Genomic DNA, 24,049 nt, shown 5'->3' on the forward strand with positions numbered 1-24,049 from the left:
GTTTGTGCTTTGGCAATTACCTGGGTTCACTATGTTCACGGTTACCCTCTCATACTCAACACCCTAGGTCTTTATCCCTTCAGTTCTTCCCCTAATCACTGTAATTAGGCCTCTTTTCCTCCCATGTAGGACCAAGTTATAACCTTCAACTTCTGCTCTACTCTTGTTGGAGTATCCTCGTAGCAGTTCTACATGTTGGTTTGTACTGTGCCAACCTGCTAAGCTGGAACTACATAAGGTCTTTTTTATATAATAAATATATTATCATATAAGACTTTGCATGAGGTCTAATTTATATAATAAATCCCTTATCCCATAACTCATAAAGGTTCTGCTCCCCTGATTGAACCATGACTGATATATTCCATCCCCCTGTTTCCTAATTCTGACCTCCATGGCCCACCCCCCACAAGTATTGTGATAAAGAATAGCACAATTTCCACTATCTCTGAAGGCTAGAGACCAAGTGAACCTACAAGAGAAGCAATTACCAAAGCAGGAGCCCTGTTCTAAAGGCTCTTCAAGCCAATAGAATAAAGTTTCAAAATCATTATTATTCTGCATACAAGGTGTCAACACTCTCTATATTAATCTAATATATCTTGTTTTCCTAACCCACCATCTGTCCAGCTGGCCAGCCATTTGTTGTCGAGGCAGGCAATGTCCAACACTCAGAGATGTATATAATAATGTCTAGAACTCAAAGATAAGTATGAGTTAGTGGCTGTCCTTTAAGAGTTCAAACCATAGAATCAAGTAATCATAATACAATAAAATGTGTCATATAATATAGATGGTACAAAGTGCTATACCATTTCCTAAACATAGCTCCCTAAATTTTCTTCTTTAATACATTTTCCTCAGTCTTAGATGCTCTCTTTTACATTTTACATCAAATTTATAAGTAGCTAGCTAGTATTTTACTAAAAGATGTTCAACATCACAAATAAAGGAATGAAAATTTAAAACAATGAAATGTCATGTTGCCTATCAGATACAAAAATTATATCCCAGCTCATGAATAGGCACTCTTATAGCAGGAGAAAAAAAGGATATTATTAAGATAAAAATAAAAACTAATGAAAAAGAAAAAAACTACAAAAGATGAGGGTAAACAAAGTCAATTTCTTTGAAGACTTGTAAGAGACAAAAGGCTGAAGGAGAAGTGATAAGGTACAAATGAATAATACGGTTAGAGAAAAAGGGGACAAAATGACTGATACCATAGAGAATAAACAAATAAGGAACATACTACAAATATTTAGGAGAGTAAATTTGAAAACTTAAATGAAATGGATAAATTACTAAAAAATACAAAATATCAAAACTTAATCAAGAGAAACTTGAATAATTCAATCCAATAAACCTTAAAGAATTTAAATCAGAAGTTAATCTTTCCATAAAGAAAATGCCAGGTGCTGACTGATGACTTTATGGGCAAGTTCTACCAAGAAAAAGACAAACTGATTTTATATCATCTTTTCAAATAAACATACAGGAGATACACTCTTTACTCATTGTATGAGGCTAGCATAACTTTAATACCAAAACCAGACTAGAATAGATTAAGAAATAGTGTAGACTCATAAACTAATATCACTTGTGACCCACAGATATAAAATCTTAAATATTACACAAGTGAATCCAGCGATATAAAAAAAAATACATATCCTGACCAAGTAAGTTTTGTACTAAGAATGCAAGTTTGATTTATTAATCAAAAGCTGAGTACTCGGGCTTCCCTGGTGGTGCAGTGGTTGAGAGTCCACCTGCCGATGCAGGGGACACGGGTTCGTGCCCCGGTCCGGGAAGATTCCCACATGCCGTGGAGCGGCTGGGCCCGTGAGCCATGGCCGCTGAGCCTGCACGTCCGGAGCCTGTGCTCCGCAACGGGAGAGGCCACAACAGTGAGAGGCCCGCGTACCGCAAAAAAAAAAAAAAAAAAAAAGCTGAGTACTCTAATCCACCACACTAACAGATTAAAAGAAAAAAAAGGTCATCTGCCATCTCAATAAATGCAGAAAAAGCATTAGATAAAATGTAATACCTTTTCATCATAAAAACCCAAATAGGCTTGAAATCTAAGATCAGGCATATGTAAAAACTATATAACAAACGTCTTATTTAATACTGAAATTTTGAAAATATTTCCTTTAAGAACAAGACAAGGATGCTTGCAATCATCACTTGTATTCAGCATACTAGAGATCCTAACTACTGCAGAAAACAAAGAAAATAAAAGGTAAAAGGACTGGAAAGGAAGACACAAAAAAGCTGTTATTTATACACAGAAAACCAAAAGGAATCAACAAATTATTAGAATGAGAGAGTTCTAAAAAGGTCACAGCTACAAAATATATAGTCAATTTATATCTATTCCCAAGCACAGTTAGCAAATGTAATTTTTAAAATTATACTATTTACAATAGCATAAAAAACTACGAAGTATCTAGGAATAAATCTAATAAAAGATATATAGGACTTTTCCAGAAAAAGTATACAATTATATTGAAATATATTGAAGACTTAAGTAAATGAAGAAAATCATGAATAAGAAGATTCAATGTTATAAACATGTCTGTTCTTCCTAAATTGATCTATAAATTCAATGCAATACCAAGCAAAACCCAGAGGAGTTTTTCACGAAAATTTACGGATTCTAAAATGTAAATGGGCCACTGGTTAAGAACAACATGGCCCATTGTTATTCTGATTGGATACTGACTTTTTATAAAATGAAAAGACAATATGGTATTGGAATAGAAATAGACAAATAGATCAGAATAGATCAGAAGAGAAAGCTCAGAAACAGACCTATATACTATATATAAAAAGTTGGTTTAAGACAGATTGGGCTTTAAAGATCAGTGGGCAAAGGATGGATCTTTAATAAAAAGTGCTGGGGCAATTAATTACTCATTAAGAAAAAAAATTATATACCTACATCATAACACAAGAAAGGTCATAATGAAAGAAAAGGACAAAATGATGAAAATTCATAAATCAATAGAGGGGATATGTCTTGATGACTTCAAGATAGGGAAGGACTTCTTAAAACACAAACGTCACTAGAAGTCTTCCAAATTAATCTGTATCCATTAATGCACTCTCTGGTTATAACCATTTAGTTGGTTAATAATCCTCCCTCACATTTCCCTATTTTTCCAAGAGGATATTAAAAGAAACTGTTATAAAATGTATCCCTAGAACCTAAAGGAATTGAATACCTAGCTCTCTCTGGTCTTTCACCCTAGTAACACTATTAGAATAGTACTGCTGTCATGTTGGACTATGATAAGGGCCACTCCTAAGGATGACAGAATAGGGAAGTGGAAGGAAGCTGGTTCCCAACAACTTTGTGGAACTGCCATTCCTGCCCTGGGCTGCCTATTGCCAGATTTCTTTTAACTGAGAGAGAAGTAAACTATTTTGCTTAAAGAAAAAAGCGAGGAAGGGGGTATTACTCTAATGGATTGAAGTGATCCTAAAATCAAGAATTCAAGCCTAGAGAGAATGAAGCAGGCCAAACTACAGAGTATTTTTTTTCCAAACAAATTTAATTCTGTTCCTGCCCCAAAGAAGGGGAAGCACCTAAATTTTAAAAATAAAAACTGCTCAAAAACTAAGTCATTAAAAAAATTAAACCCCCTCCCTTAGCAATAAATACTGAAATGATATATACACATGAGGCTCAGGAAGGAGGCAAGAACAGGAACCTTGGGGACTCTGTCCCATGACAAGGTCCCAACACTTCTACCAACTCCATGCTCTTTGCCTAAAACACAGAAGAGCAATGGAAGAGGCAGGAGATATACCAGGGACATGTGTGGCCCCAGAGAGAGCTGGAACATAACAGGAAAGAAAGAAGACACAAAGTGTCTTACGGGGCAGAGGAAAGGAAAGTTGTCATCTAAAACGTCCCCCCAATTCCAGTTGCGTCACTGGATCTGGCTGGTGCAGTTGCTGAGTGCCCTTGAGCTTTTCTCCTCGCCTCTACTCCCTCTTTAGCATGCCATCCAAGGAAGGTCATTCACACTGTGGCCTCGATGCCACTGTGGCAGCGGCCTGGCTGCTGGAGCCCTGAGGCTTCCCATTCACCACCAGCAGGAGGGGTGTCTCCACACGAACACTGGAAAAGGAATAGTCCTGGAAAAGACAAATATACAGAGGCTCATTACAGATCCTAAGATGGAAGAAACTCCAGCACAGGGATACACCACCTGTGGCTTTCTCACCCCCTCCTTTCCACCTCCCGCAGTAGATATACCCCTTACCTCCATCTCACATTAAACAAAGCTGAACTAACATAGGGGATGTAATTTTCCCAAAGTTTTCAATCTTCAGAAGGAAAATCTGGGACAGGTAGAGTGCCAGTAACTGTCATTACAAGAATGGGACAATTCTGATTCAAAAAGAACAGGATCCTGGCACTGCTCAACAAAAGGGTCCCACCAGCTCTACAGAATCCTCCCTTCCCACAGTGTTTATCATAAATTATAACTAAATACACACAGCAGCCAAGCCAGAGCCAATAGAAAGTCTGAGAAACTCTTAGATCAAGTGTTTGTAAAGTTATAAATTAATCTACCTAATATAAATTAGACTTACTTCTCCTTTAATATCGGGAGGAATTAACAAAATGTAGGTTTAAACATTCTCCTAATAACGGAAAACATCAGCTCAATTTATCAGTTCAAATGTACTTTAAGTTGCAAAATGTGTTGTTAAAAGATCTTTATCCAAAAAATACTGTTCCACTTAGAGTGTAAAGGAGGTTCTTTTAAGTCAAAATAAAGAAGTGAATTAAACAGTTTTCATAAATCAATTTTTAAAACATCCTAACAGGAACATGGGCAAGTGACAAAAAAAAAAGCAATTTATAAAAGAATTATAGTCAATAAACATATGATAAAATTTTCAACCTCACCAATAATCAAGAAACCAAAGCCAAACAATACTGATGCTATTCTTTTCATGTAAAATCAGCAAATAATTTTTCAAAGGTTTCTACACAGAGTTGCAAAGAAAACCATAGAAAAACAATTACTGACATCCACTGTTGATATTAACTGGTACAACCTTCCAAAAAATAGTTTGGCAATATGTATCAAAAGTCTTAGAGGGACTTCCCTGGTGGCGCAGTGGTTAAGAATCCACCTGCCAATGCAGGGGACAAGGGTTCGATCCCTGGTCTGGGAAGATCCCACATGCCACGGAGCAACTAAGCCCATGTGCCACAACTACTGAAGCCCGTGAGCCCTAGAGCCCACGCACTGCAACTACTGAGCCCACGCACCACAACTACTACTGAAGCCTGCATGCCTAGCCCTGTGCGCTGCAACTACTGAGTCCACACACTGCAACTACTGAAGCCCGCATGCCTAGAGCCAGAGATCTGCAACGAGAAGCCACAGCAATGAGAAGCCCATGCACCGCAACGAAGAGCAGCCCCCGCTTGCCACAACTAGAGAAAGTCTGCGCGCAGCAACAAAGACCCAACGCAGCCAAAAAAAAACCACAGTCTTAAGAATTCTGCATACCCTGTGCATCCAGGATTCTACCTTAGAAATTCACTTTATTTCTTTAATGAATTAATTAAATTTATTTAATAGTCATGGATATGCACAGATATTAAAATATTTACTAAAGTACTTTTATAGTAAGGAACAATTATTAATAATCTAGATCTGGGGTCAGCAAATTTTTTCTGTAAAGAGTCAAATAATAAATATTTTAGGCTTTGTGGGTCATATAGTCTCTGTCACAGAACTATTCATCTCTGACACTAGTATAAAAGCAGCCACAGACAACAGTAAACAAATGGGTATACTTTGTTTCAAAAAAATTTAATTACAAACACTGAAATTTTAATTTCCTGTAATTTTCATGTATCACAAATTATTATTATTCTTTCAATTGTTTTCATTTAAAAATATAAAAACCATTCTTGGCTCACAAGCCATACAAAAACAGGCAGTGAGCCAGATTTGGTCAACCGGCCAGAGTTTGCTGACCCTTGATCTAAATGGGGAAAAAGCAGTTAAATATCTGCTCTTGTAGAGTTTTGTAAGAATTAAATGATCCAATGCAGGCCATAAAACTCTTTGCACAGTGTCTAGCTGTCAGTTAAGTGTTCAGTAAATTTTAACTATCATCATCATCTTCATCACCACCTCTATGTGTTAATTCAAAACAATGTTGCAGAATATGGAAAACCACAGGAAATGTTCACAAACATTTGCATATAATACTCCACTCATAATTAAAAATATACATATGAATGTGTACATAAATTTATGAAAAGACTGGAGGTTTACATACCAAACTGTTAACAGTAATAACATCTGACTGACAATATTTTAGTCCATTTTTAAAAATTTATTTTTATTGAAATAATTGGCATATAACATTATGTAAGTTTAAGGTATTTATCAACATGTTAATTTGATATATTTATATATTGCAATATGATTACCACCATTACATTAGCTAACATCTCTATCACATCACATAATTATCATTTCATTTTTGTGGTGGGAACAAGATCTAGTCTCTTGGCAACTTTGAAGTCTATAATACCATATTGTTGTCTATAATCACTATGCTGTGCATTAGATCTCCAGGACTTATTTATCTACTGGTTGCAAGTTTATACCTTTAAACAACATCTCCCCAATTCCACCATCCCATGATAATCACCATTCTACTCTCTGTTTTCATAGTTCGGCTTTTTAAGATTTCACATGTAAGTGATATCATATGTATTTGTCTTTCTCTGTTCAGTCCATTTTAAAAATTCTTTTTGTTTACTAGTAGTTTTTTAGTAAAGAAAAACAAAACAAAAAACAAAAAAATTACTTTTTAGTAAAACTATTAGTAAAAAATAAATTATATATATACATATACGTGTGTAAATATAGGATATCATACAACACACACACACACACACACATATGCATTATTTTATGTATATTTTTAAAAAGAGGTAAACTTGTTCCACTTTGAGAGCCTATGAGGTGAGAAAGAATCCTAGCCATCACTCACCTTTCCCTTGTGCTGAATTCGGTGAAGCCGAAGGTTAGGCTCAGGGATGGCTACAGAGTCCCCAATGAGCACTCCCCAGCTCTGCACCATATTATATACCATCACTGCACAGCAAGGTCCATCTGAATCTACCAGGCCAAATGTACTGCCAGGTTAAGATGGGTTAAGAGAGAGAAGAGAAAAAAAAAAAAAAAGGAAGGGGGCAGGAAAGAAAAGCAAAAATAGGGGTTTTAAAATATCAGCAAAAAAAAAAAAAAAAGCTTTCTTAGTTACTTATTTAGAACTCCTATGACAGGTACTATCATTCACTATGTACATCTGAGGGCTCATTTGTCTTAGATATGTATCTTTAGAGAACATGTACAAGACTCATCAATCTGTCACTTTTCTAAGAACCTGGGACACATTCAACAAATATTAATAATGAACTAGTTCGAAATGTTGCAGCGGAACAGTATTCCTGCTCTATCAATTTAACTATCACAACCTTCATCAAACTCGCTAACCATTACTGTCAATTTAATTCCACAAACTTTCACTGAATACCTATCATGTGTCAGGCACTGTGAGTGAGCTTATTAGTCTAGTGGGTGTCAGACAATTAGACCATCAGTAACAGTACAACTGCAATAGGTGCCAGAATAGCTTTTTGCTTGTGATGAATTCAGTGAAGCCAAAGGTTGGGCTGTGGGAGCCCAGAGGAGAAATGTCTAAATCAATGGAAAGCCAGGAAGGTTTCCGTGAATAGGAGACCCTCAAACTGAATCTTAAAGAATGAAAAACTACCTGGGTTAAAACAGGAAAACTAATCCTCAGTGGAAATAAAAAATCTCTAAGGGAAGGGGATATGGCTTGACTGGGAAGGAACATAAGAGAACTTCTGAGGTGGTGGTAATGTTCTCTATAGGTGTTTAGGTTATATGGGTGTATGCATTTGTCAAAACTTAGGAAATATGCACAAAGATCTGTACATTTCATTGTATGTAAATTTTACATAAAAAGAATAAAATTATGAACAAATATTGAACTCTACTTAATGACTGCATGCTGAAGTATTTAGAGGAAAGTATACTAATGTCTGCAATTTACTTTGAAATGGACCAAGAATAAGAGAGCCCAACAGATGAATAGGGGAATAAATAGATCTGTGATAAACTAAGTATAATAAAATATTAATAGTAGACTATAGGTACACAAATGTTCACTGTAAAATTCTTTCAATTTCGCTGTATGTTTGAAAATTTTTATAATAAAATGTTGGGGGAAAAATGTAATCTATATCAAGAAGCAGCAAAAAGATTATCCAGGCATAGTAACTGTGTGTAAAAACACAGAGGCATGAAAATAGCTGTTCTGAAACCTACAAAATAATCCCAAGGTTGGAACAAAAGGTACACGCATTAAAGTGATGAAGATAATGGACACGGGGAGGCAGAGAGAAAATCATAAAGGGTTTTGGGTGTTAAGCTAAAGAGTTAAAACTTCATCCTAAAAGCTACACAGTACCAGTAGGAGATTTTAAATAAGAAACAGCAATGGTCAGATCTGCATCTGGGAAATATTTCTCTGTACTGTGGAACACTGGAGGAAAAACAGGGAACAGGGAGACTTGTCTGGAGATGTGTTAAGAGGCTTTATTAAATTAGTAAAGACAGGAAAGTAGGGACTAAAAGGTATATCTATTGGACTTGGTGATTGCCTCAAAGCAAGAGAATGGAGAAGTCTAGAACAACTTCCAGAAGTCTTAATTAAGTGACTGAGTGGAGGTGGTACCATTGATTGAAAAGGAATTCAGGGAGGACAAACAGGTTGACAGAGAAAGATGAGGTGAGTAATTCTGAACATACTGAGTTAGAGGTTTCTTATTATAGCCCAGAGGCAGCTAGATATAGGAATCCAAAAGTTGGAAATGAGCCCTGGGCTGGAGCTAGACCTGTGAGCATAGAAGAGGCAGCCAAAGCCTTGGGTTTGTATGACGTCACCAAATGAGATGACCTATAAGTGAGATGGTGAAGAATCAATGCTCATGCCATCACTTGGCACACCCAAATTCACAGCAAACACTGCAAATCAAGCACAGCATTCTTCTGGTGAAATCAGTCAAAGCCTCAGAATCCTTCTTTACAGTAAATCATGCAGCCACTGCCAAGTGATCGAAGTTGGCATCTATTTGCCATCCTGATATAGAGAGAAAAGAGGAAAGGAAGAAAAACAGAGTACTCCTAGAACTTAACATTTAGAAATTGTGCATAAAAAGAGGAGCAGCAAAATATTTGTTCTCAAGGGCCCCTAAAACCCTACCTTTGTCTATATTTCTTTCTCATTCCTCTTAACTCTAGGGTCTGCTCTAGTAACTAAACTTCTCTCAACTATCTTCTTGCTCTTCAATTCTTCAAATTCGTATACCATGAAAATGCCATGGAGGAATATGAGGCATACAATGGGAGTTATATTTTAGTTTGAATGGAGCAGAAGGGATATGAAAGGGAACAGTGACAGAGAAATCAGAACACTTCCAGTAGAAGCTACTGGATCAAACACTGGTGATCCCAGAAACAAAAAAAATTCAGTAGAAAACAGGAAAAGGAAACTAGTCAACCAGGGATTGGGAAGTGAGTGAAGGACCAAGGAATGATGATACTGATCAAACCCTCATTTTTCAAGAGTTAAACATTTTCTAAATGAATATTTTTAACTCATTTCCTCTGCTAGACTATAAGCACCCTTCATTTGGGTGTGTTACTTTTTTTTTTAACTCCCTACAACACATATAGCAGATGCTCAATGAATATTTGTTGAATAACATCTGAGAGAATCTCTCCACCAGGCCATAAATTCAAACTCAAAGCTCACCTTTCAGAACTGCTTAGGCATATGTAAGTCCAAACAGGACTTAGAATTCTTCCTCTTTGTGCCTCTATGATCATGAAAACACAAAGAGGTAGGAGAATTTTAAGGTTTCCATCTGTCTCGTAAAAAAAAGTAGCTGTCAAATTTCAGCTTCGAATATGGGAGTCCACAGAACACCAAGCTCAGGGAAAAAATGGATGGTGACAGAATCTATAGAGATTGTTAGATATCACCTAAACAATACTTGCTCACAGAAGGGAAGACAGTCACAGAAGGGAAGCAGAACTCACTAATCTCTGACCACTAACAATGTCCTCAACTTTTAGAGAAAGGCCAGGAAATAAGAGCAACTAGTTTAAAAGGATGAAAAAGAGAAAAGGCAAGAGAAACTCACAAGGGGACTTTCTCCTCTGTAGTAAGGCTGAACACCACCTTTCCCAGGACCACAGCTCCACTATTTACACCAGGCTGCAGAGCACTCAGGGGCTTGTGCTCCAGGGTCACCTTCTGCCCAGAGGCTGACTGATAGCGCCCATCACCACAAGGGCCTAGATGGGCTGGGCGCAAGCTTCCCAGCATGCTCTGTAACTTTCTGGTCTTCACCTTTCCCTGCAAAGGAGAAGGAAATAGGTAAGAAGCTGAGAACTGATGGGGAGGGTGGGAGGGAGGGAGATACAAGAGGGAAGAGATATGGGGATATATGTATATGTATAGCTGATTCACTTTGTTATAAAGCAGAAACTAACACACCATTGTAAAGCAATTGTGCTCCAATAAGGACGTTAAAAAAAGAAGCTGGGAACTAGTCACTCTCCTTGAGAGTCTAGTCCTCCCCTCCCTCCTACCCACTTCTATAGGGTCACTACTACCGAGGCCTACTTTATTCTTATTTTATTGGCCTACAGCAGAATAAAAAAGCAGGAGTCAGCATTTAGACATCTCTACCTTGCTCTCAAGGAGGCTGGTTAATCTATTCAGGAAATCCAGGAGTTGCTGCTCTCGCTGCTGGGGCTCTGGCCAGGCAGGGTCCAGTGCTGCAGCCCGAGAAAAGCCTTCCAGGGCCTCCCCATAATTCTCTTCATATTTATGTAACTGCACAAGAAGTAACCAAAAATCCTCCCAATTATAAGTGTGTTCAACACAAACTATCTGTGGGGTGGGGGGAGGGGCTGGGGAGAGATTAGTAATAGCACAGTGGGCTAGGAATCTAGAGAAATAAACTGTTTTCCTTCCCAGCTGTCTTCCTCTTCTACAAATGAACAGCCTGAAGAGCCAGTAAACACCTTACATCCTGGCCAAGGTGATCACAACCCCAAAGATGGAATCATTTCAAAGAAGCTAACTTCCAAACTCTACAACAGTTAAGTTGTATATATTGGGTGATTCTATTTTTATGTTTACAATGAACACTTCAGGAAAGTCTTCTGAACTGTGTCCCCCCTCCTCTATTTACCCTCCCACCAACTCAGCCCCTTTTCCTTCCCCTCCAGATACTTTAGTCAAACTAAGCTAGCTTTTCCCAGAAATAATTTGGCTTTCCTCTCATAGTTTGTACCCAACCTTGTCCCTGTGAATACTCAAGTCATCCTCATAGGCTAAGACCTAGATATCTTATGTATTTTACCTTCAGATGACCACTTTCCCACACAAATGATTTTTTTTTTTTTTTACCGTTGCCCTGTTCAAATGAAGATCAGGATTGCTGGAAGCTGTCCTGTCAACCTTCTCCTATAGTGGGATAAAAAGATCATCAGTGGCTCTTGTCGCAGTCTTAAGGATGGCCATGCACAATATGTCTTAAATCTCCCTACCCTGGAAAAATTTAAGTTTCTTCCTTGTCAAAATGTTTCCCAGGGCTTCCCTGGTGGCGCAGTGGTTAAGAATCCGCCTGCCAATGCAGGGAACATGCGTTCGATCCCTGGTCTGGGAAGATCCCACATGCCATGGAGCAACTAAACCCGTGCACCACAACTACTGAGCCTGCACTCTAGAGCCCGCAAGCCACAACTATTGAGCCCATGTGCCACAACTACTGGAGCCCGTGCACCGAGAGCCCGTGCTCTGCAACAAGAGAAGCCACCGCAATGAGAAGCCTGCGCACCACAACGAAGAGTAGCCCCCGCTCACTGCAACTAGAGAAAAACCCACACATGGCAACAAAGACCCAACGTAGCCAAAAATAAAATAAATTAAAAAAAAAAAGTTTCCTATACCCACACTGTTACACAGTAACTGCTTGTGTGGCACATATTACTCAATCCCTGAAACCTCAAGGATGAAAGGGTTTCGTATTTGCATGAAACTTTAAAATATGATTATAATTTATCCATGCAATAGTATAAAAATAGAAGAAATATGTGGTTAACATCTGATAAAGGGACATCCCTGGTGGCTCAGTGGTTAAGACTCCGTGCTTCCAATGCAGGGGGCCCAGGTTCAATCCCTGGTCAGGGAACTAAATCCACATGCATGCTGCAACTAAGAGTTCGCATGCTGCAACTAAGGAGCCCGCGAGCTGCAGCTAAGACCTGATGCAACTAAATAAATAAATAAGTCTGTCATACAGAGTGAAGTAAGTCAGGAAGAGAAAAACAAAAAGCCTACGCTAATGCATATATGTGGAATCTAAAAAAACGGTACGGATGAACCTAGTGGCAGGGCAGGAATAAAGATGGAGACGTAGAGAATGGACTTGAGGACACGGGGCAGGGAAGGGAAGCTGGGATGAAGTGAGAGGGTAGCATTGACATATATACACTACCAAACGTAAAGTGGATGGCTAGTGGGAAGCTGCTGCATAGCACAGGGAGATCAGCTCAGTGCTTTGTGACCACCTAGAAGGGTGGGATAGGGAGGGTGGGAGGGGGGCTCAAGAGGGAGGGGACATGGGGATATATGTATACATATAGCTGATTCATTCTGTTGTATAGCAGAAACTAATAACAACATTGTAAAGCAGATATACTCCAATAAAGATGAAAAAAAAAAACCCTTGAACAACACAGGTTTGAACTGCATAGATCCACTTACATGTGAATTTTTTCCAGTAAAAACTACAATACTAAAAAAAAAAAAACCGATAAAAAATTTATTTTAATCAATAAGATGCTGGTATAAATGAGGAAAGCCTAGGAAAGAAATGATGTCAATTTAATGCATTTCCTCTGCCCATGAGCCTGGCTCCAGATACAAACATCTATATCCAAGCTCCCTTAAAACACACAGTGAAAGCCAAATTCTGATTCTCCAATTTAAATACATGGCCAGAAACCACATGACAGTGCAGACAAATATGTTATGAAGAAACTGCTGGCTATGTTCATGGCTATGATCACTTTATTTTTTTAATTCTATTCATTGCCTGGCAAAAGCACAAACAACATGAATTAAATTGTTTAAATGGTTGGTTCAACTATGTTTAAAAATGCAGGACTAGGGGCTTCCCTGGTGGCGCAGTGGTTGGGAGTCCGCCTGCCGATGCAGGGGACACGGGTTCGTTTTCCGGTCTGGGAAGATCCCACATGCCGCGGAGCGGCTGGGCCCGTGAGCCATGGCCGCTGAGCCTGCGCGTCCGGAGCCTGTGCTCCACAACAGGAGAGGCCACAACAGTGAGAGGCCCGCGTACCGCTAAAAAAAAAAAAAAAAAAAAAAAAAAATGCAGGACTGATGATGAAATTAAGAGTTAAAAACAACTGTTTAGCAGAAGCCAAACATAAAATTTTAGGAGTACATCATGCTTTAAAATGTAAACGTTTAGCAGATTAAGAAATTAGAGTAAAATATAATTCCTCAGCCTGAAAATTTCCCTGATTGAAAAAAAGAACAACCCCACTGGCTATACAGGTTGGGTTGAGTTAAATGCCACCATTAAGACTACAGTGAGAAGCATAGTGTGTGAGGAAGTCATATCTGTCATTTCTTAAAAAGCCATTTTATTACTGCACGCTCCTCTGTCATGAGTGTGAGTTCCACCAGTTGAGCTGCACTCATCAGCACAGCAGTGAGGGCAAGAGCACGATGCACACGTGTGTGCCCACAGCTCCCGATTATGGCTGCACCAGAGTTCAACCAGGGTAATGCCAAACAAATGGTATGAGAAGTGTACTTTTTAAGAAATTCATTTGAGTTGAGATATTTTTGAAATATAAAAATTGGTTGTATTTTTTAAAGCTATAATTCTTTTTTTTTTTTTAGCTATAATTCTTGTAGACGTCTTGTGGTTAAAAATTTGACTGTGCTTATTAAAAATGGTTATCTATGTTTTGCACTTCAGCTTTGTGAAAAATAAAGTTTCTGTGGGATGGTGAAAAAAGAACAGCTCCTAAACTGCAAACATGAATATAAGGTAGCTATACTCCTTATTCTGCCAGTCAGAGCAAAATAAATAATGGTAAGTTAAAAAGCAAGTCTCCATGTCAAGAGAAAACAAAAGAAAGTGAATATGAAGGCTATATAAAAAGTGCTCAAAAGGTCAATGTAAACCCTGTAACAGTGAGCAGTCAGGCACTCAAGGCCTGAAGGAAATCCCCCTGCAAGTGGCTATCGATATAAACATAGCCTGAAAGCCTAAGGCAAAGCATGAGCTCCCGTGAATTAATCCTTAGGCTATAATGTAGAATGGGCTACATGCTGTTTTCCATTTTACTCTGTGGGAAGTCCAGAGCCATACTATCTAATGGTTAACCTGGGAATACTGCTTAATTTATACTTAAGTATCAGAGTTTTTATTTTTCTTTAAAAATGTACACGAATATTAACAAGCATTATTTTCACACAGAACATGTTAAAGAGATGAACATGTTGGCATGGGCTCTGTGGTTTGGTTATGCACGCCTGTACGAAATCCAAACAGCTCAAGGAGCTACCTAGCACTGAGGCACACACTGCAAGTGGTTGCTAATACTCAAGTTATAGGAAGAGATACATCACCTGTGCACAACCAGCTTTGCAAAACTACGCACAATGAATGCCGGCAAATACTGCCCGTGCATCTTGCTAAAAAGCCACAAGGAAGACTGAACAACACTCTTGTTTCTGTTGCTGCCTCTATATATCTTGCCTGGGTGACCATAAATACTTACTGCTTGGGCATAGGCACTGAGGGCTTGCTGGGAGATCTTAGGGTTCTGGCCAGTACTGAAGTAAAGAGAAAGGTACGCGTTCCCCAGAATATCTGAAAGAGAAACACAGGGTTCCGCATGTAAGGAGCTTGAAGTCTCCACTCAATCCTAACAAGGAAAAGGCTGAACAGACTAAAAAATCCACAACTCTTCTTGGATGCATTAGAAAGGGGATAACACAGGGCAAACTGCTGCCCCCAAAATTGGAGAGACAGGTGAATACAGGGAGTTATGGCTTAGCAGAGCAGAAACTTAGGAGCTACCACAGGAGCACTGCTGGGGTAGGAAAACCCGAACTGAAATTGACGAATTCTGGAGGCTCAGTGTGGACAAGCCCAGGGGTCCCAGTCACAAGGGAGTCCCCACCATATTGTGAGATTCGCCTCCAGGAACTCAACCAGATTCCCACAGCAAATATCGGAGAACACCCTCATACTTCCAGCAGAGGGAGGGGGCAAAGGAACTTTTTTGAAATATGCCAGAACACTCTCTTCTTCTCCTTCTTGTTTTTGTGGGGGTTTTTTGCCACATCACATGGCTTATGGGATCTCAGTTCCTCTACCAGGGATTGAACCCAGGCCATGGCAATGAAAGCCTGTGATCTTAACCACTAGCCTACCAGGGAACTCCCGAGCACTCCATTCTTAACAGGGCCTGCCCTTAGGAGAAACTAATTAACCAGAGTCTAACCTGCTATCAGTTATCAGAGGGTAACTGACCTAAGGAAGAGAAATACCCAACTCCAACCCACTCTAGCCATCCTGCCCCACCTAAGGTGGTTGCGGGGGAAGAGAAAAAAACTAAGAAACTCAGTGATGGATCATCTCAGAGCTCAAGTCCACAGTATAAATATTTTGGTTACCCTCAAAAGTCTATATGAAAGGCCCCACGTCTGAAACAAACCGCTGATGACACTAAACTTACAAGTATACCCCAAATTCCACTGGGATAAAGAGGCAAACATGGACACAAAGGAGAAACCACAACAGACTGCACAAAAGCCCTGCCTTGCTTATATGGAAACATAAGCCTCCTCTCTTGGATGAAAAGGTCCAAGAGTTCCTAGAATAGTGGTTCATCAAAATATCTTTTGGGTTTCTTCAAAGCAAAGATGCCCTGGCTTCACACTTATTGGAGTCAGACTCAACAGATGGGCTCCAGATGATTCTGGTGTGCAGCCACGGTTGAGAACCACTGCTCTAGAAACTTGCCGGAGATCTTCTGAGAGCACTCACACCAAGAGCGGCCATCAAGGATGTCCATCTGCACAGCCAACTTAGCCTGTCGGACACTGTCCATGACATGGCGAGAATGTTCATCTCCAGAGTCGGTCCGCAGTTGGCGAAGCACCATTGACAGGTTTTGAAGGGAGACTTTGTTCTTGCACTGCAAATGGAGAAGGCGTATATTCAACCTTTGTGATTCTAGCTCCCCTTTCCAGATCTACTCTATCTCAATCTTATTCTAATTTTTCATCTTAATTCTTACTGCCATCTGTGTCTTAGACCCCCATTTACAGGATCAACTCGGTTGCTAACTTTTCTTCACTTCTCATCTACCCCTGAACCTGATCCCATCATCTTCTTCCTTTCTCAGTCCCCTGTCCCTGTTTCCCCCACTTCTGATTCTGTCCTCCTAGTTCCAGTACAATTCTACTCTGGTATTCATGATCTAGGGAAACTCACAGAACCAAAGAAATCCCATCCTTCCCATCTCTGTTTTCCAAGGGCATAGTGGGGGGCTCACATGGGTGAGAGCTCCTGAGAAGCAGGTGTGGGCAGCTGCAACATCCCCTTTTTTCCAGTACACCTCACCCAGCTGGTTCCAGGCTTCCACCAGCTTGGGCTCCAGCTTCACAGCCTTTGACAGAAGCTCCTCAGCCTTAGGGCTATAGTCAGGAGTCACATTCAGTGCTTTCCCAGTTAGCATCAGAATCTGTGCCTTGCCCTGGACAGAACCTAGGAGGAAGGGGAAAGAAAAGTGGAAAGGAAAGCGGAAACCCAGGCAGTCTTACAGGTAAGACTACGGTACTCTCTCAAGGAATAACCCCATGCCAGTTCTAGGAATGAAATAATTGAGAAAATCTTCACGAACAAATCGTTTATTGAAAACCTACCACATGCAGTGTACTATTAGAAAACAGGGTACCAAAGAAAGCTTTATCCCTACCTTTGAGGGGCTTACAGTCTAGTGGAGAGGACAATGCATATCCATGGAAAATCAAAAAAACAATGACAAGGAGCATATGGCACACGCCCAATGAACGGACTTTACAAAGTGAAAAGGAGAAAAGACAAGACACTCCAGGGAGAAAAATGATGTAAACAAAGAGGCAGAAATACATGTGGCATGTTAGTGGGAGAATGGATGGTTCAACCTGAATGAAACAAAAAGTTCCTTTGTAAGTAGGTAGTCAGAGATAAGGGTAGGAAAAAAAAAGTCAGACGATGGAGACTTGAATACCAAGTGAAGAGGTCTGGACTTCAATCCGTCAAAAGTAGGAATCTTTGAAGATACTTGAGCAGAGAGGCAGACAAGGAATGAGAGTAAATGCATGAAGTAAGGATTTAGATACATAATGGCCATGGTCATTATTTAAGTTGATTTGGAAGTAAAAGAAATTAGAGGCAGAAAGGTCAGTTAAGAAGATTACTGCAATAGTAATCAAGCAACAAGCATGCTCTTTTTTATTTCATGGCATTGGGAAAAGGAGTTTAGAGAGCTGAAAGGCTGCCATCCTTGCACAGGCACCCTTAGAAGAAATACTCTGTTGTACCATCTTGTGGCAGCCACAAATAGGATACCAAAGAATCTACAGAGAGAGCAAAACTCCATCACATTTCAGTGAGGGACCGGGGGTTGGCATGTTCTTTTGGGACTCATACCCACTACTTCCTCCATCTGCTGCAGGGTCTTCTCCATCTCCTCCCGCACATCCTGTTGCTTCCTCCCAGCATCCTCAACACTGTGTGTCTCGAAATAGCACTCTCGAAATGAATAGAGCTGATCCACCAGTTCCTAGGAAGAATGGTACCATTAAGTGCAGAAAATACCAGACAAGTAAATTTGAGATTGGCTAGCCATACCAGCTTTTGGCCTGGAAATGCTGATTCTCTATCTTACCTAGGAATGACACAAGAGGCAGGTGGACAGGTCTATCAAAATACCACAGATCGTGAAGGAAAGTAGCCCAGCCCACTCTCACACTGTCCCAAGCCAGTCTGCACCGTCATGATTCTTCTCTCCTCCCAGATCCAGCAGAGCTTCCAAAATGACTAAGCACTTCACATACCATAGTCAGGAGGGAGGAAACGCTTTGCAACTTGAGATAAAACAAAGTTAATAAGATCATCCTATCTGGTACTGGTCCCCAAAGTGTAAAACTTCAAAACTTACCTTTTTAAAACTGGACTTCCTAACAAAAACAATACCTTACCCCTGATTATTCCTATGTCGGTGTCTGAAAATACATGACCTCTGTGAACATGACAAACAAGTAAGAGTCGTTTTCCACAACAAACAGACCAATTTAAGCTTGATAACCTTGGTATTTTTTACAGTTTTGATTCTTTAAACACTTGTGCTTTTGTTTGTTGTATTTTTGTCAAGTCACCTTCTGGCTCTCTTGCATTCTTTCCAAGTAAATGTTCTCTTTCCTATTTTAAATATCTCTATCTCTGAGTCTTCCTGGGACACCAGTCAAAGCTTTTCCATTATCTAGTCTTTTCCTAAAACAAACCAGCAGCAGAAAGGTATAATCTAATCCTACCAAGTCTTATCAACCACCTCCACATCACATCCCAAATCCATCCACCTGTCTCCATCTCTCTATGACTATCCTCAGCTAAATCAGCATCATTACTTGCCTGGACCATTTCAATAGCTTCTTAACCGGTCGTCCTGCTTCTGCTCTTTCCCATTCTCCTCACTATAGCTGGAGTGACCTTACAGAAATGTACCTCATGTCACAACCCTCAGATAGTTTCCCACTGCAGACAGAATAAAATCCAACTCCTTTTTACGGCCTAGAAGACTGTAAGATCCGACCTCCCACCATTCATCCTGACACAGACTTCTTATCACTCTCCTACAATACTCAAGCCACACTGGCTTTCATCTAGTTCCTCAAATCCACTAAGCCTAATCCCACCTTTACACATGCTGTTCCCTCTGCCTGGAAATTCTTTTTCCTGACCTTTGCATGGCTCACTTCTCATCATTATTTAGATCTCAGTTCAAATATCAATTTTTCAGAGAGGCTCTCCCTGACTACCCAAACTAAAGTAACCCTTTCCTCCTCCGCCCCACTGTTAAATCACACTGTTACCTTCCTTCATGGTACTTATTTGAAATTATGTGGCCTATTCATTAATCATCCACTGTCTATCTCCACCACTGGAATGTAAGCTCCATGATGGGAGTATCTTAATCGGTTTTGTTTAGAGCTATACCTGAGCACTACCAGAGGGTGTGGGACATGATAGGCTCTCATTAAATAAATCAATGAATCTCCCTTTCTCTAACAAATACTTATGTACTATACTTAATTTAAAATCCTACCCAGAATGAAGAAGTTAGACTATCACTTTCTGCAGCAGTGCTTTTCAAGTTGTGTTCTGTGTATTATTTCCAGGACCCAGGCTACAGACATTCTGATGTTAGTGGTTTTAGCAGAACTCAAAATTCTGCATTTTAACAAGCACCCTGCATGACTTTAATAAAAATGATCTGTAAAACACACTTTGAGAAAAATCGTTTTATATATTCCTTCTAACTTAAAATGTCTATAACAGTGAAATAAAGTTTACCACCATTCCTATGAATGGCAACATCACCATCCTTTTCCTCTCTCTACTGCATTCTCCTATTCCATCCCTGCACCTTCCCCACTCACCCCCAAGATACCCCAGGTATCCTCTACCTAGCTGCTTAGGGCATCAAAGCAGGAAAAGACAACTCTCAGCAAATACTACAACCCATTTCCTTTTGTCCTGCAATCAGCACAGCTACATATTAAGAATTACAGAAAAGGTCTTATTGTTTGTTTTTAGTTGTTATAGCAAACATGCAAGAAATTGTTTGATTTTGTTGTTGGTTTGTTTTCCTAGAGTGAACGTTTTTAATAACTTTTTTCTCATGGCAAAAATCAATATATATTAGTTGTTAAAATTCAAATAGGCACATGTAAAATAAAAAAGGTTAAAAATTCCTCATAATTATCCCAATAACCTCAGAGATAACCACTGCTTAGTTAACTTTTTCAGGTTTTTTTCTACACATATACAAACATACATACACAAACAATGTTTGTAATATGGAGCCAGGATTGAGAATCTCTGATTTCAGTCAGTCACACTAGTGAATAAAATTAAATTAATCAAAGTCAACTGGATGTGAAATAAAGCTCACACTCTAAAAAGCGTTATTATTTTAATCTGCTCAGGAAACAAAGAAATCTCACCAATGTTTAAACTTTTGCAGTAGAAGCCTTTAAGAAAGTTACAAGCCTGTCATAAGGCTAATGTTTAAATTTCAGGCTGTCTTAGAACACAAAAAACTCAGTTTCTGAGGTTTAAGAAAAATCTTCGGTCATCAAAAGAAAGGTAAAGAACCAAGCAATTACTTAGCTCCTGCCTACCAAGTACAAAAGACTGTCCCACTCACCACAGTCAACTGTGGACTGGGTGAAGTCTGGAGCCTTCTGCCCCAGGCCCCAAACTGGAATTGCACAGTGTGCAAAAAATCAAAACTGTGAAGTTCTAAGGGGTGTAACCAGAATACACGCGGTGCAAGCCACTACTGTGATCGCTGCCAATTTGAAAGCAGAAAAGTACTGAAGAAATGGTCTTTGTGATAGGTAACAGCGACAGGTAACAGCTCCTGCAGATCTGCCAAACACAAGTGTATGCTATTTGTTGTGAGTGAATCGAGGGGGAAAAAAATTCCCAAGAATGTACAGGAATAAAGTTAGCAATAAATCCTCTTCCCAACAGGACTGAAATTGAGTGCAGTCAGGTCAGCAGCAGGCGGTCCCAACAAACTGGCTGCGCCCGTCCCCTGCCCGGCACCTCCCCTAGCCAGCTGCGGCTGCACCTTCGGGAGTTGTTATAGTAACCACACAGACACCAGCGGCGGGTATATGTCAAGAAATTCGAAGGCACTGCATAAACTGGGCTCTCTACTTCCTCCCGAGTAATACAGAGTTTAATCTATGGCTTCACCTGCAATTTCGGCAAAATCTCCTTGATTTCTTCCTCTTCCTCAGCCATCATTTCCCAGACACCCTTGGCTTCTCCGCCCCCAACTTTATAACCACGGAGACGCATACCCGTCCTCACCATGGAGCCACAGCGACATCTAGAGCTCTGGAGGCTTACCGCGCCTGAGTTTTCAAAGAAGCTGGTTTTGAGCTGGTTTTCAAAGAAGGGCGTGGCTCCAAACCTAATTAATCCAATGCCTATAGGTCAAAGGAAATGGTCTGCAATCACTTTCGAATTCATAAACTTGTTTCTTTTCCAAATCCTGTAAACAAAATGTTCTCAGATTGAGTGTATACATATTATTGTTTCGTATCTTCCTATTTATTTATACCAAAATTATAATACCCCAAAAAAGAAAACAAGCTAAGACAGTGGATGCCTGTGTTGTTAAGCTTAAAATTTTGCAGGAAATGTAGTACAATGGTAAGGTAACTTGTCTGAATGTTTTCCAGACCTTACAGTGATTTTTCTATACCTGAGGAATTTTATGATTTTGAACACACTATCCTAATAAATCTACTGCACTTGGGATGGTATTAAAAGAGCCATCACGGGCTTCCCTGGCGGCGCAGTGGTCGAGAGTCCGCTTGCTGATGCAGGGGACACGGGTTCGTGCCCCGGTCCGGGAGGATCTCACATGCCGCGGAGCGGCTGGGCCCGTGAGCCATGGCCGCTGAGCCTGCGCGTCCGGAGCCTGTGCTCAGCAGCGGTAGAGGTCACAACAGTGAGAGGCCGCGTACCACAAAAAAAAAAAAAAAAAAAAGAAAGCCATCACTAATACACTAATAGTATATGTATTAGTACACTAATAATGCTTATATATTGATAGACTTTATCCCCAAGGGTATTTAAAAAAACAATGTCTCTGGAGAGGGAAATAGGGGGACAGAGTTGTCTGGGCAAAGAACATTCTTTTCACTGTGTACACTTTTGAATGTTTTATCATGTACATGTATTACCTACTCAAAAACAAACATAATTTTTATTAAATTTTTTTAAAATATATTTATTTATTTTTGGCTGCGTTGGGTCTTCACTGCTGCACGTGGGTTTCTCTAGCTGCAGTGAGTGGGGGCTGCTCTTCGTTGCGATGCGTGGGCTTCTCATTGCGGTGGCTTCTCTTGTTGTGGAGCACGGGCTCTAGACACACGGGCTCAGTAGTTGTGGCTCACGGGCTCTAGAGCGCAGGCTCGGTAGCTGTGGCACAGTGGCTTAGTTGCTACGCAGCACGTGGGATCTTCTCGGACCAGGGCTCGAACCTGTGTCCCCAGGTGGACACAGGTGGATTCTTAACCTCTGTGCTACCAGGGAAGTTTCTAAACATAATTTTTACATAAAAAAGTATTTGCTTCCACATAGACTATCTCTGAAAGAGACACAAGACACTGGGAACAGTAATTGCTTCCAGAAAGGGGAAGTGAGTGGTTGGGGAATAGGGGTGAAAGGTAGAATTTTCACTCTGTGAATTTTTTTTGTACCTTTTGAATTCGTACCATATGAATGTATTAAACACTTAAATAATTTTTTTTTAAGTACCAGGTAATAGTCCACCAGAGTTTTTCTTTACTTTTTAGTTTTAATTATAGCTTACTTACACTTCAAACTGATTCTGTGAACCTAACAAAGGAAGACGCAAAGATTCAGGGCAGAAATCATGAATGTACAAAAATTATTTCTTCAAATCACTTTTTAACAAAATTTAAAACTTCATAGGGAAGAAAAAACTTTGCAATCTATAAAATCTGTGTAATGAGCAATGAAATAGGGAGAAATGTTTTTAAGTCAAGATTTTTTTCATCCTCTTTCTCAGACACCATTTTAACTTTGGGGTTCAGTAAAAAATATTTTTGAAGAGATTTTATATTCTATACCCCTAAAGAAGAAAGCATTACTTGCTTGCTATTAAATTATGTAAAGCAAGGGCATTCACTTACTTGCCTTTCTGCAATAACTAAATATAAAATATCCTCAAATGATTTCAGTATGACTTTTATTACCTAAAAAACAATGGAATTTGGAATTTAGGGTAATTCCATTGTAGTTCCTCCCAAACCAGTAACAATAAATCATAAAATCCAAGAGGTAGAAAAGTCTGTAAGGATAATTTAATTCAATCCCTCACTTTACAGATGTAGAAACAAAGGCCCAGGAAATTTAAACTCAAACTTGCACAACTAACAGATGGAAAAAAAAAAAAAACTGGAACATTGATTTTCTTCCTCCCAACCAGTATACTTTCAAGTCTTGCCTCTAATAGGATGTAAAGTTACTGAAAGTGTCCTTCAAATTTCTTTCTTGGCTCTACATTTTAAGTAAGCTTCCTGTGATAGCAGTCAGAAATGATCACTATTTAATAAAGAAAAACAAGGAATAAATCGTTAAAAGTATTTTAATTAGTATAATCTCTTGAGATCAACAACACATTGGTAAGTTTTCTGCAGTAGAAGTGCATTTCTAAATAAGTAGACCCAGGGCAACAGCTAGCAAAAGGGTAAAGAAAGTAATTTTATTCTAAAATAAATGCCAAAAAGTCAACTTTACAAAATAACTTTATCAATGTGAATTATTTTTAAATAGAAATAGGAACTAAACATACATGCATCAAATTGTACCTTCATTCACTGACATGAGCACACCTCCAAACAAGTTAATACAAGGGCAAATACATTAAATATATACAAATAAATGTACACACCCAAGTAACAAGCTACAGGCTCACTCACTATTTCCTGAAACCAAAATCTTCACATAAACATACTGCCAAATGCAGCAAAA

General features: G+C 39.5%; 1 protein-coding gene across 1 annotated transcript; it reads right to left on the bottom strand.

The window, feature by feature from the left end:
* Positions 1 to 3,538: 3,538 nt before the first annotated feature.
* Positions 3,539 to 21,347, bottom strand: TTC5 (tetratricopeptide repeat domain 5). Its single transcript, XM_007462536.1, has 10 exons — positions 21,236 to 21,347; positions 17,900 to 18,032; positions 16,761 to 16,972; positions 16,250 to 16,400; positions 14,976 to 15,067; positions 11,566 to 11,622; positions 10,840 to 10,986; positions 10,289 to 10,503; positions 7,045 to 7,189; positions 3,539 to 4,146 (listed from the first exon to the last, which is right to left on the bottom strand). The coding sequence occupies exons 1-10, from the start codon at positions 21,338 to 21,340 to the stop codon at positions 4,027 to 4,029; spliced, it is 1,377 nt and encodes a 458-aa protein (XP_007462598.1). The 5' UTR covers positions 21,341 to 21,347; the 3' UTR covers positions 3,539 to 4,026.
* Positions 21,348 to 24,049: the final 2,702 nt, after the last annotated feature.

The sequence above is a fragment of the Lipotes vexillifer genome, unplaced genomic scaffold (genome assembly GCF_000442215.2).
Source record: "Lipotes vexillifer unplaced genomic scaffold, Lipotes_vexillifer_v1.1 scaffold164, whole genome shotgun sequence".
Classification (NCBI taxonomy): domain Eukaryota; kingdom Metazoa; phylum Chordata; class Mammalia; order Artiodactyla; family Lipotidae; genus Lipotes; species Lipotes vexillifer.

Bases quoted from the DNA above. Each gene is read 5' to 3' on its own strand.
- TTC5 (XM_007462536.1), bottom strand. From the start codon at position 21,340: ATGCGTCTCCGTGGTTATAAAGTTGGGGGCGGAGAAGCCAAGGGTGTC. The intron at 15,068-16,249 runs GTGAGTGCTCTC...TTTCTCTTTCAG, and splicing joins CCTTGATGGCCGCTCTTGGT to ATATTCTGGGGAACGCGTAC. The intron at 10,987-11,565 runs GTAAAAAAAAAA...CTTCTTGTGCAG, and splicing joins TTCATTTGAACAGGGCAACG to TTACATAAATATGAAGAGAA.